Genomic DNA, 15,436 nt, shown 5'->3' on the forward strand with positions numbered 1-15,436 from the left:
GACAACAAAATTTGGCAACCCTGATCGCATAGTTGGACGCCGCATACACAATAAAAATACAGAACAGATATAAAATCAATATGATGGCGAGACGCGGTGGAAAGCGAATACGAATGGATGATATTCCTCCGGAATATGATGAGCAAGGGTAAATTATTCTACAATTATATATCGGACGTGCTTTCACATTCCTATCTCATGAACAGGGAAAATGTTAATGACTCAATATCCGATGGGGACAGCCCTACGAAACGGATGACACGGCTTCGAGCTCGTGGAGGAGTTCGTGACAAACCCCCAATAATCGACGAAGATGAAGATGATTTCTGGGCTCCAGTTGTACGAAAAAAGAAAACTGAAAAACCAAAGAAGCCTCCGGGTGAGCGAAGAGAGAAAGCTGATCGTCCACGTAAGGAACATGTTGACAAAGAACAGGAACGTATTGACATGGAGAGGGATGTAACTACCGATGAAAATAGCATATATTTTATAGTGCGCCATTCCAAATCACCAATTTCGACAATTGTTGATGATTGGATTGAGCAATATAAATTAAATCGGGACACAGCTTTGATAGCACTTCTGCAATTTTTCATAAATGCCAGTGGTTGCAAGGGAAAAATTCCAGAAGACACAGAACATCCTATGGACCACACAGCTGTTATACGAAAAATGACGGAAGAATTTGATGAGGTACCATGTTGTTTATAATTTGAAGGCCATATTTAAAAATTGTGTCCCTACAGGAAAGTGGAGAATACCCTCTAATAATACCAGGTCAACAATGGAAAAAATTTAAAATGAACTTTTGTGATTTTGTTCAAACACTGGTTAAACAATGCCAGTATTCAATAATTTACGATCAGTTCCTTATGGACAATGTAATTTCCTTATTAACTGGTCTATCCGATTCTCAAGTTCGAGCATTCAGACATACCGCAACGTTAGCTGCCATGAAACTTATGACGGCTCTTGTCGACGTAGCTTTATTGGTATCAAATAACTTTGAAAATGCTGCAAAACAGTATGAAGCCGAACGTCTGAAGGTAAGTAGCAGATATGAGGTTATTGTTGTCTTCTTAATGATAGTATATAACCACCCAATAGTCTCGTGATCGACGAGCATCCGATCGGCTGGAGTCTTTAATGGCTAAAAGGGCAGAGCTGGAAGAAAATATGGATGAGATAAAAAATATGTTAACGTATATGTTTAAATCTGTCTTTGTTCATCGTTATAGGTAAACATTTTATTCTGAAATATTAATCTTCTGTCTAATAATTTGGTTGCTTTCATTGAAGGGATACGCTGCCTGATATTCGAGCCATATGTATGGCTGAAATTGGAGTATGGATGGAGAATTACCCGCAAAACTTCCTTGATGATTCCTATCTGAAATACATTGGTTGGACCCTTCACGATAAAGTTGGTGAAGTGCGATTACGATGCCTCCAAGCGCTTTTACCGCTCTATGATAAAGAAGAATTGAAGGCCAAACTTGAGTTGTTTACGTCAAAGTTTAAAGATCGCATTGTCGCGATGACATTAGACAAGGAATTTGATGTTGCAGTGCATGCAGTTAAATTAGTAATAAGTATATTAAAGTAAGTACCTCTTATGGAATTTTACCTCGTACGGGAAAATACATTTGTATGCATTTATAGGATTCACCCCGATATATTGGCTGACAAAGACTGTGAGATCGTATATGAATTGGTATATTCTTCACATCGAGGTGTTGCTCAAGCTGCCGCAGAATTTCTTAATGTACGTCTCTTCCATTTGACAGCCGATATGGAAGAAACGAAGTCTAAAAGAGGTAAACTTCGCCTGCCCAATACCCCGTTAATACGTGATCTGGTTCAATTTATGATTGAATCGGAGTTGCACGAGCACGGTGCTTATCTTGTAGATTCTTTTATGGATAATAATCCCATGGTAAAAGATTGGGAATGTATGACAGACTTACTGCTTGAAGAACCTGGCCCCAATGAAGAAGTATTAGACAATAAACAAGAATCAACTTTGATCGAAATCATGGTAAGCAGTGTGAAACAAGCAGCGACCGGAGAAGCTCCAGTCGGAAGGGCTAGTAATCGAAAAATATATTTAAATGCCAAGGAGTTAAAAGCTATACAAGATGAGAAGGTAAAGCTAACAGAGCATTTTATTGTAACCTTACCTCCACTGTTGGAAAAATATCAAGCGGATAGTGAAAAATTAGCGAATTTATTATCAGTGCCGCAGTATTTTGAATTAGATATTTACACTACGAACCGCCAAGAAGCTAACCTGCAAGCATTACTCGATAAAATGAGCTACATCATGTCGGTACACACCGACCGTGACGTTTTGGAAACATGTGCAAAAACATTGGAATATTTGTGCACAGAAGGTAGTGCAACATATACGCGTTGCGACGTGGCGCGTTCTAACATAATTGATAATGCCGTTAATAAATATAAGGACTCAATAGAAGATTGGCGTAATTTAATTGCCGGTTAGTTGCACATGCCATGATAGTATGTAGAGTTTTTTTTAAATAATTTTTCATTTCAGGCGAAGAATTACCCAACGAAGATGAAATCTATAATGTTATAAGTTCCCTAAAAGTTGTTTCAATTCTATTCTCTTCTCACAACATGAATCCTTGGAATTTATTCGATTCATTATTCCAAGACGTAGACGAATGTCAATCCAAGGAAAATCCTGGAAGAAATATCCCAAACGAAGCGTTGGTATATAGTATAGAAGCTTGTTATTTTTCAATAAGCTGGGGTTTATACTACGTAGAAAATAATTGTGAAACATCACAAATAGAAGCGTCTGTAAAAGAGTTAAGGACTAATTTGGATAAATATATGTTTGCTTGTTTTGAGCTAACGCGTGATGGGCCCACTGATGATGTGCAAGAAGCGGTAAGTTATTAAAAGTGAGAACCTTGTAAGAGATATGACGTTTATTGTAATTTGATTTTTGTTTTTAACATAATTTTAATTGGTACATGGCGTGAATAGCCTTTATTAGTAACAAATATTTGCGCTAAAAAACTTATCATATGATTCAAAAGTCATCCAATAGAATTAACTACTTCTTTGTAGTGCAAACATATGCACTAATACTCTGTTCTACAGTGTGGCGCAGGTTATAAAAATATATTGGTAAATTAATTGCATTGTCTAATCTGTCAATAAAAAAGAGTGTCTTCAGAAATTACCCAATCCAAACCTCTCAAGAGAAACTTGGTAGCCATCATTCCAAGTCCCTATTGCGAAGACAGGCAGAGATTTTACAGTTATTAAAATTTTTGGGCATTGCTCTGTTTTAATGTATCAGATTAACATTATCTTCCCCAATATATAAGTGCTTGGATCCATTCATTCCTTAGCAGAAGAACGCTCATCATGTGTAAGAATAGTATAGACATCTTTAATGACATTTTATAAGGCAGCTGTCTACTCCAACATAATTCAACATATATTTATATTTATTTATTAAGTCTATGGACTTAATAAATAATTACAGACTAGCAGAATTAAAAGTAAATTAAATCTAATGTAGAGTTACACTAATTTAAAGACATTGCAAAGTCCAAATCATGCAAGCTATTCAGTTATATATTGGGTGCGAACCATCATCAATTGGTAGTTGTGAGGCTTTATTGAATGAGGATCTTGGGATGATATCAATGTGGGCATCGGCCAATGGCCTTATTACTATTAACCTAATAAAATCTAAGTGTTTGGTAATTAAAGGGCGAACAGTGAGGAATAGAGTGAATGTTGACATAAGGATAGATAATCAGACGATTGGGATAGTGGAGCGTGCCAGAAATCTTGGGGTAATGTTCAACAGCACTCTGACGTGATTCGACCATATTACTGCTATGTGTGAGCGTGTATATTCAATACTTCGGACACTATGGCAATCACGACGTTGTACTCCGTTAAGAATAAGGGTTATCTTAGCCAAATCATTCTTGATGTCCATTATGCTTTACGGCTGTTAACTTTTTGCTAAGTGCGATGCCCTAAGCATGCAGAGAATGAATAGGACGCTACGTAACAGGTTGGCTGATAAGTCCCCGGTCTAACAAAGAAAAACACATTTTTTTGTCAAAATTCGTTTTTATTATTCAACATAGTTCCCTTCAAGAGCGATGCAACGATTATAACGACCTTCCAATGTTTTGATACCATTTTGGTAGTACTCCTTCGGCTTTGCCTCAAAATATGCCTCAGTTTCGGCGATGGGTGGGGAAGCAATTCGAAGCCCAATTCATGAATTTTTGCCATCGTTCTCAATGACTTGTGGCACGGTGCGTTGTCTTGGTGGAACAACACTTTTTTCTTCTTCATATGGGGCCGTTTTGCCGCGATTTCGACCTTCAAACGCTCCAATAACGCCATATAATAGTCACTGTTGATGGTTTTTCCCTTCTCAAGATAATCGATAAAAATTATTCCATGCGCATCCCAAAAAACAGAGGCCATTACTTTGGCAGCGGACTTTTGAGTCTTTCCACGCTTCGGTGACGGTTCACCGGTCGCTGTCCACTCAGCCGACTGTCGATTGAACTCAGAAGTGTAGTGATGGAGCCATGTTTCATCCATTGTCACATATCGACGGAAAAACTTGGGTGTATTACGAGTTAACAGCTGCAAACACCGCTCAGAATCATCAACACGTTGTTGTTTTTGGTCAAATGTGAGCTCGCACGGCATCCATTTTGCACAGAGCTTCCGCATATCGAAATATTGATGAATGATATGACCAACACGTTCCTTTGATATCTTTAAGGCCTTTGCTATCTTGATCAACTTCATTTTACGGTCATTCAAAATCATTTTGTGAATTTTTTCGATGTTTTCGTCGGTAACCACCTCTTTCGGGCGTCCACTGCGTTCACCGTCATCTGTGCTCATTTCACCACGCTTGAATTTTGCATACCAATCAATTTTTGTTGACTTCCCTGGGGCAGAGTCGGGAAACTCATTATCAAGTTTTTGCTTCCACCGTATTTTTTCCCTTCAGTATTTTATCAAAACACGAAATTCCTTCTTATACCCACCACCATAGAATGGTGACACATAGAAATATCGATTTCCGACTATATAAAGTATATGTATTCTTGATCAGGGAGAAATTCTAAGACGATATAACGATGTCCGTCTGTCTGTCTGTTGTAATCACGGTAAAGTCTTCAATAATGAAGCAATCGTGCTGAAATTTTGCATAAACTCGTCTTTTGTCTGCAGGCAGGTCAGGTTCGAAGATGGGCTATATCGGTCCAGGTTTTGATATAGTCCCCATATAAACCGACCTCCCGATTTGGGGTCTTGGGCTTATAGAAATCGTAGTTATTATCCAATTTGCCTGAAATTTGAAATCTAGAGGTATTTTATGACCATAAAGAGGTGTGCCAAAAATGGTGAGTAATGGTCCATGTTTTGGTATAGCCCCCATATAGACCGATCTCCCCATTTTACTTCTTGGGCTTATAGAAACCGCAGTTTTTATTCAATTTACCTGAAATTGGAAATCTAGAGGTATTGTAGGACCACAAATACGTGTGCCAAAAATTGTGAGTATGGGTCCATATTTTGGTATAGCCCCCATATAGACCGATCTGCCGATTTTACTTCTTGGGCTTATAGAAACCGCAGTTTTTATTCAATTTACCTGAAATTGGAAATCTAGAGGTATTGTAGGACCACAAATACGTGTGCCAAAAATTGTTAGTATCGGTCCATGTTTTGGTATGGTCCCCATATAAAACGACCTCCCGATTTGGGGTCTTGGGCTTATAGAAACCGTAGTTTTTATCCAACTTGTCTGAAATTGGAAATCTAGAGATATTTTAGGACCATAAAGAGGTGTGCCGAAATTGGTGAGTATCGGTCCATATTTTGGTATAGCCCCCATATAGACCGATTTCCCGATTTTACTTCTTGGGCTTCTAGAATCCGACAGGTTGGCTGATAAGTCCCCGGTCTAACAAAGAAAAACACATTTTTTTGTCAAAATTCGCTTTTATTATTCAACATAGTTCCCTTCAAGAGCGATGCAACGATTATAACGACCTTCCAATGTTTTGATACCATTTTGGTAGTACTCCTTCGGTTTTGCCTCAAAATATGCCTCAGTTTCGGCGATGGGTGGGGAAGCAATTCGAAGCCCAATTCATGAATTTTTGCCATCGTTCTCAATGACTTGTGGCACGGTGCGTTGTCTTGGTGGAACAACACTTTTTTCTTCTTCATATGGGGCCGTTTTGCCGCGATTTCGACCTTCAAACGCTCCAATAACGCCATATAATAGTCACTGTTGATGGTTTTTCCCTTCTCAAGATAATCGATAAAAATTATTCCATGCGCATCCCAAAAAACAGAGGCCATTACTTTGGCAGCGGACTTTTGAGTCTTTCCACGCTTCGGTGACGGTTCACCGGTCGCTGTCCACTCAGCCGACTGTCGATTGAACTCAGAAGTGTAGTGATGGAGCCATGTTTCATCCATTGTCACATATCGACGGAAAAACTTGGGTGTATTACGAGTTAACAGCTGCAAACACCGCTCAGAATCATCAACACGTTGTTGTTTTTGGTCAAATGTGAGCTCGCACGGCATCCATTTTGCACAGAGCTTCCGCATATCCAAATATTGATGAATGATATGACCAACACGTTCCTTTGATATCTTTAAGGCCTTTGCTATCTTGATCAACTTCATTTTACGGTCATTCAAAATCATTTTGTGAATTTTTTCGATGTTTTCGTCGGTAACCACCTCTTTCGGGCGTCCACTGCGTTCACCGTCATCTGTGCTCATTTCACCACGCTTGAATTTTGCATACCAATCAATTATTGTTGACTTCCCTGGGGCAGAGTCGGGAAACTCATTATCAAGTTTTTGCTTCCACCGTATTTTTTCCCTTCAGTATTTTATCAAAACACGAAATTCCTTTTTATACCCACCACCATAGAATGGTGACACATAGAAATATCGATTTCCGACTATATAAAGTATATATATTCTTGATCAGGGAGAAATTCTAAGACGATATAACGATGTCCGTCTGTCTGTCTGTTGTAATCACGGTAAAGTCTTCAATAATGAAGCAATCGTGCTGAAATTTTGCATAAACTCGTCTTTTGTCTGCAGGCAGGTCAGGTTCGAAGATGGGCTATATCGGTCCAGGTTTTGATATAGTCCCCATATAAACCGACCTCCCGATTTGGGGTCTTGGGCTTATAGAAATCGTAGTTATTATCCAATTTGCCTGAAATTTGAAATCTAGAGGTATTTTATGACCATAAAGAGGTGTGCCAAAAATGGTGAGTAATGGTCCATGTTTTGGTATAGCCCCCATATAGACCGATCTCCCCATTTTACTTCTTGGGCTTATAGAAACCGCAGTTTTTATTCAATTTACCTGAAATTGGAAATCTAGAGGTATTGTAGGACCACAAATACGTGTGCCAAAAATTGTGAGTATGGGTCCATATTTTGGTATGGCCCCCATATAGACCGATCTCCCGATTTTACTTCTTGGGCTTATAGAAACCGCAGTTTTTATTCAATTTACCTGAAATTGGAAATCTAGAGGTATTGTAGGACCACAAATACGTGTGCCAAAAATTGTGAGTATCGGTCCATGTTTTGGTATGGTCCCCATATAAAACGACCTCCCGATTTGGGGTCTTGGGCTTATAGAAACCGTAGTTTTTATCCAATTTGTCTGAAATTGGAAATCTAGAGATATTTTAGGACCATAAAGAGGTGTGCCGAAAATGGTGAGTATCGGTCCATATTTTGGTATAGCCTCCATATAGACCGATTTCCTGATTTTACTTCTTGGGCTTCTAGAATCCGAAGTTTTTATCCTATTTGCCTGAAATTGGAAATCTAGAGGTATTTTCGGGTCATAAAGAGGTGTGCCGAAAACGGTGAGTATCGGTCCATATTTTAGTATAGCCCCCATAAGAACGATCTCCCGATTTAACTCCTTGGGTTTCTAGAAACCGTAGTTTTTAACTGATTTGCCTGAAATTGTAAATATCCTGGTATTTTAGGCTCACAAAAACGTGTATCGGATTAAGTTTTTATCGGTCCATTTGGTAATGCCTCCATATAGACCGACTTCACTTCTTGAGGGTGTAGAAGGCACACTGATCATGAAAATTGCTTGAAACTCAATGTAAAATTTCCAGATTTTACTTCTACAGATTTAAGATTTCAAATCAAGACGTTATTTTATAATTTTCTTGCACACTTACAAGAGATGTTAATGATTCCTCTAAAACTCAAACAAAAATGGTTCTTATAAATCCAGAATCTTATATAGTCCTCATAGGTGAAATCTTTAAATTTATCTTCGGGAAGTGTCCTCAAGCCCTCCTGAAATTTCAAAGGAAATGTGAGCTCGCACGGCATCCATTTTGCACAGAGCTTCCGCATATCGAAATATTGATGAATGATATGACCAACACGTTCCTTTGATATCTTTAAGGCCTTTGCTATCTTGATCAACTTCATTTTACGGTCATTCAAAATCATTTTGTGAATTTTTTCGATGTTTTCGTCGGTAACCACCTCTTTCGGGCGTCCACTGCGTTCACCGTCATCTGTGCTCATTTCACCACGCTTGAATTTTGCATACCAATCAATTTTTGTTGACTTCCCTGGGGCAGAGTCGGGAAACTCATTATCAAGTTTTTGCTTCCACCGTATTTTTTCCCTTCAGTATTTTATCAAAACACGAAATTCCTTCTTATACCCACCACCATAGAATGGTGACACATAGAAATATCGATTTCCGACTATATAAAGTATATGTATTCTTGATCAGGGAGAAATTCTAAGACGATATAACGATGTCCGTCTGTCTGTCTGTTGTAATCACGGTAAAGTCTTCAATAATGAAGCAATCGTGCTGAAATTTTGCATAAACTCGTCTTTTGTCTGCAGGCAGGTCAGGTTCGAAGATGGGCTATATCGGTCCAGGTTTTGATATAGTCCCCATATAAACCGACCTCCCGATTTGGGGTCTTGGGCTTATAGAAATCGTAGTTATTATCCAATTTGCCTGAAATTTGAAATCTAGAGGTATTTTATGACCATAAAGAGGTGTGCCAAAAATGGTGAGTAATGGTCCATGTTTTGGTATAGCCCCCATATAGACCGATCTCCCCATTTTACTTCTTGGGCTTATAGAAACCGCAGTTTTTATTCAATTTACCTGAAATTGGAAATCTAGAGGTATTGTAGGACCACAAATACGTGTGCCAAAAATTGTGAGTATGGGTCCATATTTTGGTATAGCCCCCATATAGACCGATCTGCCGATTTTACTTCTTGGGCTTATAGAAACCGCAGTTTTTATTCAATTTACCTGAAATTGGAAATCTAGAGGTATTGTAGGACCACAAATACGTGTGCCAAAAATTGTTAGTATCGGTCCATGTTTTGGTATGGTCCCCATATAAAACGACCTCCCGATTTGGGGTCTTGGGCTTATAGAAACCGTAGTTTTTATCCAACTTGTCTGAAATTGGAAATCTAGAGATATTTTAGGACCATAAAGAGGTGTGCCGAAATTGGTGAGTATCGGTCCATATTTTGGTATAGCCCCCATATAGACCGATTTCCCGATTTTACTTCTTGGGCTTCTAGAATCCGACAGGTTGGCTGATAAGTCCCCGGTCTAACAAAGAAAAACACATTTTTTTGTCAAAATTCGCTTTTATTATTCAACATAGTTCCCTTCAAGAGCGATGCAACGATTATAACGACCTTCCAATGTTTTGATACCATTTTGGTAGTACTCCTTCGGTTTTGCCTCAAAATATGCCTCAGTTTCGGCGATGGGTGGGGAAGCAATTCGAAGCCCAATTCATGAATTTTTGCCATCGTTCTCAATGACTTGTGGCACGGTGCGTTGTCTTGGTGGAACAACACTTTTTTCTTCTTCATATGGGGCCGTTTTGCCGCGATTTCGACCTTCAAACGCTCCAATAACGCCATATAATAGTCACTGTTGATGGTTTTTCCCTTCTCAAGATAATCGATAAAAATTATTCCATGCGCATCCCAAAAAACAGAGGCCATTACTTTGGCAGCGGACTTTTGAGTCTTTCCACGCTTCGGTGACGGTTCACCGGTCGCTGTCCACTCAGCCGACTGTCGATTGAACTCAGAAGTGTAGTGATGGAGCCATGTTTCATCCATTGTCACATATCGACGGAAAAACTTGGGTGTATTACGAGTTAACAGCTGCAAACACCGCTCAGAATCATCAACACGTTGTTGTTTTTGGTCAAATGTGAGCTCGCACGGCATCCATTTTGCACAGAGCTTCCGCATATCCAAATATTGATGAATGATATGACCAACACGTTCCTTTGATATCTTTAAGGCCTTTGCTATCTTGATCAACTTCATTTTACGGTCATTCAAAATCATTTTGTGAATTTTTTCGATGTTTTCGTCGGTAACCACCTCTTTCGGGCGTCCACTGCGTTCACCGTCATCTGTGCTCATTTCACCACGCTTGAATTTTGCATACCAATCAATTATTGTTGACTTCCCTGGGGCAGAGTCGGGAAACTCATTATCAAGTTTTTGCTTCCACCGTATTTTTTCCCTTCAGTATTTTATCAAAACACGAAATTCCTTTTTATACCCACCACCATAGAATGGTGACACATAGAAATATCGATTTCCGACTATATAAAGTATATATATTCTTGATCAGGGAGAAATTCTAAGACGATATAACGATGTCCGTCTGTCTGTCTGTTGTAATCACGGTAAAGTCTTCAATAATGAAGCAATCGTGCTGAAATTTTGCATAAACTCGTCTTTTGTCTGCAGGCAGGTCAGGTTCGAAGATGGGCTATATCGGTCCAGGTTTTGATATAGTCCCCATATAAACCGACCTCCCGATTTGGGGTCTTGGGCTTATAGAAATCGTAGTTATTATCCAATTTGCCTGAAATTTGAAATCTAGAGGTATTTTATGACCATAAAGAGGTGTGCCAAAAATGGTGAGTAATGGTCCATGTTTTGGTATAGCCCCCATATAGACCGATCTCCCCATTTTACTTCTTGGGCTTATAGAAACCGCAGTTTTTATTCAATTTACCTGAAATTGGAAATCTAGAGGTATTGTAGGACCACAAATACGTGTGCCAAAAATTGTGAGTATGGGTCCATATTTTGGTATGGCCCCCATATAGACCGATCTCCCGATTTTACTTCTTGGGCTTATAGAAACCGCAGTTTTTATTCAATTTACCTGAAATTGGAAATCTAGAGGTATTGTAGGACCACAAATACGTGTGCCAAAAATTGTGAGTATCGGTCCATGTTTTGGTATGGTCCCCATATAAAACGACCTCCCGATTTGGGGTCTTGGGCTTATAGAAACCGTAGTTTTTATCCAATTTGTCTGAAATTGGAAATCTAGAGATATTTTAGGACCATAAAGAGGTGTGCCGAAAATGGTGAGTATCGGTCCATATTTTGGTATAGCCTCCATATAGACCGATTTCCTGATTTTACTTCTTGGGCTTCTAGAATCCGAAGTTTTTATCCTATTTGCCTGAAATTGGAAATCTAGAGGTATTTTCGGGTCATAAAGAGGTGTGCCGAAAACGGTGAGTATCGGTCCATATTTTAGTATAGCCCCCATAAGAACGATCTCCCGATTTAACTCCTTGGGTTTCTAGAAACCGTAGTTTTTAACTGATTTGCCTGAAATTGTAAATATCCTGGTATTTTAGGCTCACAAAAACGTGTATCGGATTAAGTTTTTATCGGTCCATTTGGTAATGCCTCCATATAGACCGACTTCACTTCTTGAGGGTGTAGAAGGCACACTGATCATGAAAATTGCTTGAAACTCAATGTAAAATTTCCAGATTTTACTTCTACAGATTTAAGATTTCAAATCAAGACGTTATTTTATAATTTTCTTGCACACTTACAAGAGATGTTAATGATTCCTCTAAAACTCAAACAAAAATGGTTCTTATAAATCCAGAATCTTATATAGTCCTCATAGGTGAAATCTTTAAATTTATCTTCGGGAAGTGTCCTCAAGCCCTCCTGAAATTTCAAAGGAAACCCTAATATTTGGTTCATGGTGGTGGGTATTTAAGATTCGGCCCGGCCGAACTTAGTGCTGTATATACTTCTTTTTTCCATTTTTTTCACAATAACAAATAACAAATGTTACTTCACAAAAGACGCTCTATCTCACAAACTAATTGACTTACAGACGTCAAATTTTGACACGAATCATTTGAAGGTTGGTACTATATAAAAATAATATGCATTTAATACTAGCGACGCCATCTATGTGTCAGACCGGGCACATATCAGTCAACCTAAATAGAACCAACCAGATTGCTCCAAAAACATTAACAAACTGCTTAAGTTAAGGTTTTCCAGGTCCGCCAGTAATCTAAAGCTATATGCTCCTAAAATTCGCTTACGCCTTACACAAAAAACAGGACACTCACACAAGAGGTGTTTAATTGATTCATTTTCCTCCACATCATGACAGCTTATACAATAGTCATTATACTTCGCACCTATAGTTTTTGCAAATTCGCCTATCAGGCAGCGACCCGTTATAGGAGATATCAGGAGTGCTATCTGACGCCTTGAGAACACTAGCATATCTAGTGTGCGGTTTAAGTTTAAATGGGGCCATATTTGCTTGGTGTCGTTACAACCCTTGCAATTCTCCCATCGAATATTGTATTGATGTTTGAAATAAATTGAAATTGAAATTGAATATTGGCCATCATAACAGCCTTCTCACGCAGTAAGAGCTTGCAGTTGGCCAGAGGCATACCAACAGATTCTAGTTCCCCTGGAATATGTAAGGTAGTTCCTAGCCTTGCTAACACATCTGCTTTGCAGTTCCCCGGTATGTTCTTTTGGCTAGGCACCCATATTAGGTGAATATTGTACTGCTCAGCCATCTCGTTGAGAGATTTGCGGCAGTCTATGGCCGTTTTCGAGTTAAGGAACACAGAGTCCAAGGATTTTATTGCAGGTTGACTGTATATATTAATGTCAATATTTGTTGGAACATTACTTCTCAGCCAATTCACCACCTCTCTTATTGCCAATATTTCAGCCTGAAAAACACTACAGTGATTAGGTAATCTTTTCCCTATTCGAATTTCCAGATCTTTAGAATATACTCCGAACCCCACTTGTCCATTCAATTTGGAGCCATCAGTATAGAAATCTATATATCTTTTATTCCCCGGGGTCTGTGTACACCACGCCTCACTGTTGGGAATTAGAGTTTCAAACTTTTTGTCGAAAAGTGGTTTTGCCAGGGTGTAATCCACTACGTTAGGCACATCTGGCATTACTTTGAGGACCGAACTATGACCGTACATTTTTTCAGACCACAGCGATAGCTCGCGCAACCGCACAGCCGTTGTTGCAGCACAGCCGTTGTTGCAGCTGACTGTTTGGCCAAAATGTCTAAAGGCAATAGATGTAGCATGACATTAAGGGAATCTGTTCCTGTCTTACTAAATGCGCGTGAGATTCATAAGCTCGCCATACGCTGAACTTTATCTAAACAAGTCGGTTTCTGAAGTGCCGGCCACCAGACTACAACACCATATAGCATTATAGGTCTAACTACTGCCGTGTATAGCCAATGCACAATTCTTGGTTTTAGTCCCCACTTTTTTCCTATTGCCTTTTTGCACGAGTACAAAGCTACCGTGGCTTTTCTCGCCCTCTCTTCAATATTAAGTCTAAAATTCAGCTTCCTGTCCAAAATAACGCCAAGGTATTTTGCACACTCACCAAAGGGAATTTCAGTACCCCCTAAGGAAATGGGCCTAATCGTGGGAGTTTTGCGATCTTTGCAGTACATGACTAGTTCTGTCTTTGCTGGATTTACACCAAGACCATTATCTTTCGCCCATTTCTCAGTCATCCGGAGAGCTCTCTGTATAATATCTCTGATTGTGGATGGAAATTTTCCCCTGACTGCTAGCGCCACATCATCTGCGTATGCCACCACTTTTATCCTTTCTTGTTCTAGGGAAACAAGAAGAACCTAACCTTAAGTTAAGAATCCTTGTTTTCATGCATAGGGTTATTTATAGTGGTCACCCGGTGCATTTATTTCAACGCCTGCGTTTTTCGAGATTTAATAGAGGAAAAAGATTAATTTTGCTTCGTCATAGCTGTTTGGTCTCTGAGTGACAATTTTTTATTAACTCCATCCGTCTGTGGAACTCACTTATAATATCCAATGTATAAGTAACGCAGATGCCTTTAGGAAAAATGTTATCTCCTTTTTGAGTAATAATTAAACTAGTATCTTTATTCTCACTTTTTTTACTCTATATTGTTTGCGAGCCAGTTCTAATTGTTAACATTTGTTTTCGTTTTTATGCAATATGTACCTTTATTTTTATGCAATATGTACCTTTAGTTATACCTTTCCTTTATTTGTTATAAAATTTTCGTTGAATTTTTTTTTCTTTTTCACTATTTTCAATTTGATTATTTTTTATCCATTATCTGTTATGATAAATTTTATTTTAATTGTTTTTTATTTTCTATTTCCTCTTTTTACAATTGTCAAAATTAAATTTGTTCTCCTCTTTTTACAATTGCCAAACTTAAATTTTAATAGTGTTTTTTTAGTCTATAATCAGTTTTTCAATATAATATATTAAGGTTATTTGCTTATAGATCTATTTTAATTAATTTTTTTTTTCATGAAACCTAATATTGTAATTACATAATATTTATTTAATTGTACATTATGATTTTAAACTTCCCATGCTGAAATATGATACTTTCGTGGTCTTGTGCATGGGAAAGCCAATTAAGAAAGAATGAATTAAAGAAAGAAGGCACCTACGTTTCTTCATGTTTTTTTTTTCATTTTCTTAGATTTTCCAATAATGAGAAGTCTTACTAATAAAAATTGCAACCATAAATTACATAAATAGTGTAACCAAACGTATAACCAAAATAGCTAAAGGTATAATTTGCTTTTTTTATTTATAGGCTTACCAGTCTATATGTGATTTGCTGATAATATTTTCGGATCAATTAGCACGCAATGAAAATCCTAATGTACGTACTTTGGAATATAAATCAACATTAGACGAACAGCTTATATTGAACAATTTTGTGCAACATTATGTCTTTACCATAAGACAAGAAGGTATTGGATTTACGATAATTGTTGCGCGATTATAGTTTGTAACTCAATGTAGATTCTATTTCCGCAGATCTCCAGGATGAGACTCGTATAATGGAACTGCATAAGAAGCGGAATTTTTTGGCGTCATATTGCAAACTTGTTGTATACAATATAATACCAACAAAAAGTGCAGCAGGAATGTTCAAAAACTACGTTAAAGTACGGAATTTTTGA

At 38.2% G+C, this 15,436-nt stretch overlaps 1 protein-coding gene across 2 annotated transcripts in view; it reads left to right on the forward strand.

The window, feature by feature from the left end:
* Positions 1-15,436, forward strand: part of SA1 (stromal antigen) — a 16,313-nt gene continuing 877 nt past the window's right edge. The window contains exons 1-9 of one of the 2 annotated variants that reach the window (XM_075308093.1): positions 1-148; positions 207-693; positions 747-1,046; positions 1,108-1,238; positions 1,300-1,602; positions 1,663-2,498; positions 2,558-2,916; positions 15,064-15,223; positions 15,276-15,421. In XM_075308093.1, the coding sequence (XP_075164208.1) occupies positions 81-148; positions 207-693; positions 747-1,046; positions 1,108-1,238; positions 1,300-1,602; positions 1,663-2,498; positions 2,558-2,916; positions 15,064-15,223; positions 15,276-15,421 (2,790 nt within the window). In that variant the 5' untranslated portion in view covers positions 1-80. The remainder of the gene's footprint in view (positions 149-206; positions 694-746; positions 1,047-1,107; positions 1,239-1,299; positions 1,603-1,662; positions 2,499-2,557; positions 2,917-15,063; positions 15,224-15,275; positions 15,422-15,436) is intronic. The other variant, XM_075308094.1, reaches the window with a different exon arrangement.

This window comes from Haematobia irritans, chromosome 4 (assembly GCF_050003625.1).
Source record: "Haematobia irritans isolate KBUSLIRL chromosome 4, ASM5000362v1, whole genome shotgun sequence".
Lineage (NCBI taxonomy): Eukaryota > Metazoa > Arthropoda > Insecta > Diptera > Muscidae > Haematobia > Haematobia irritans.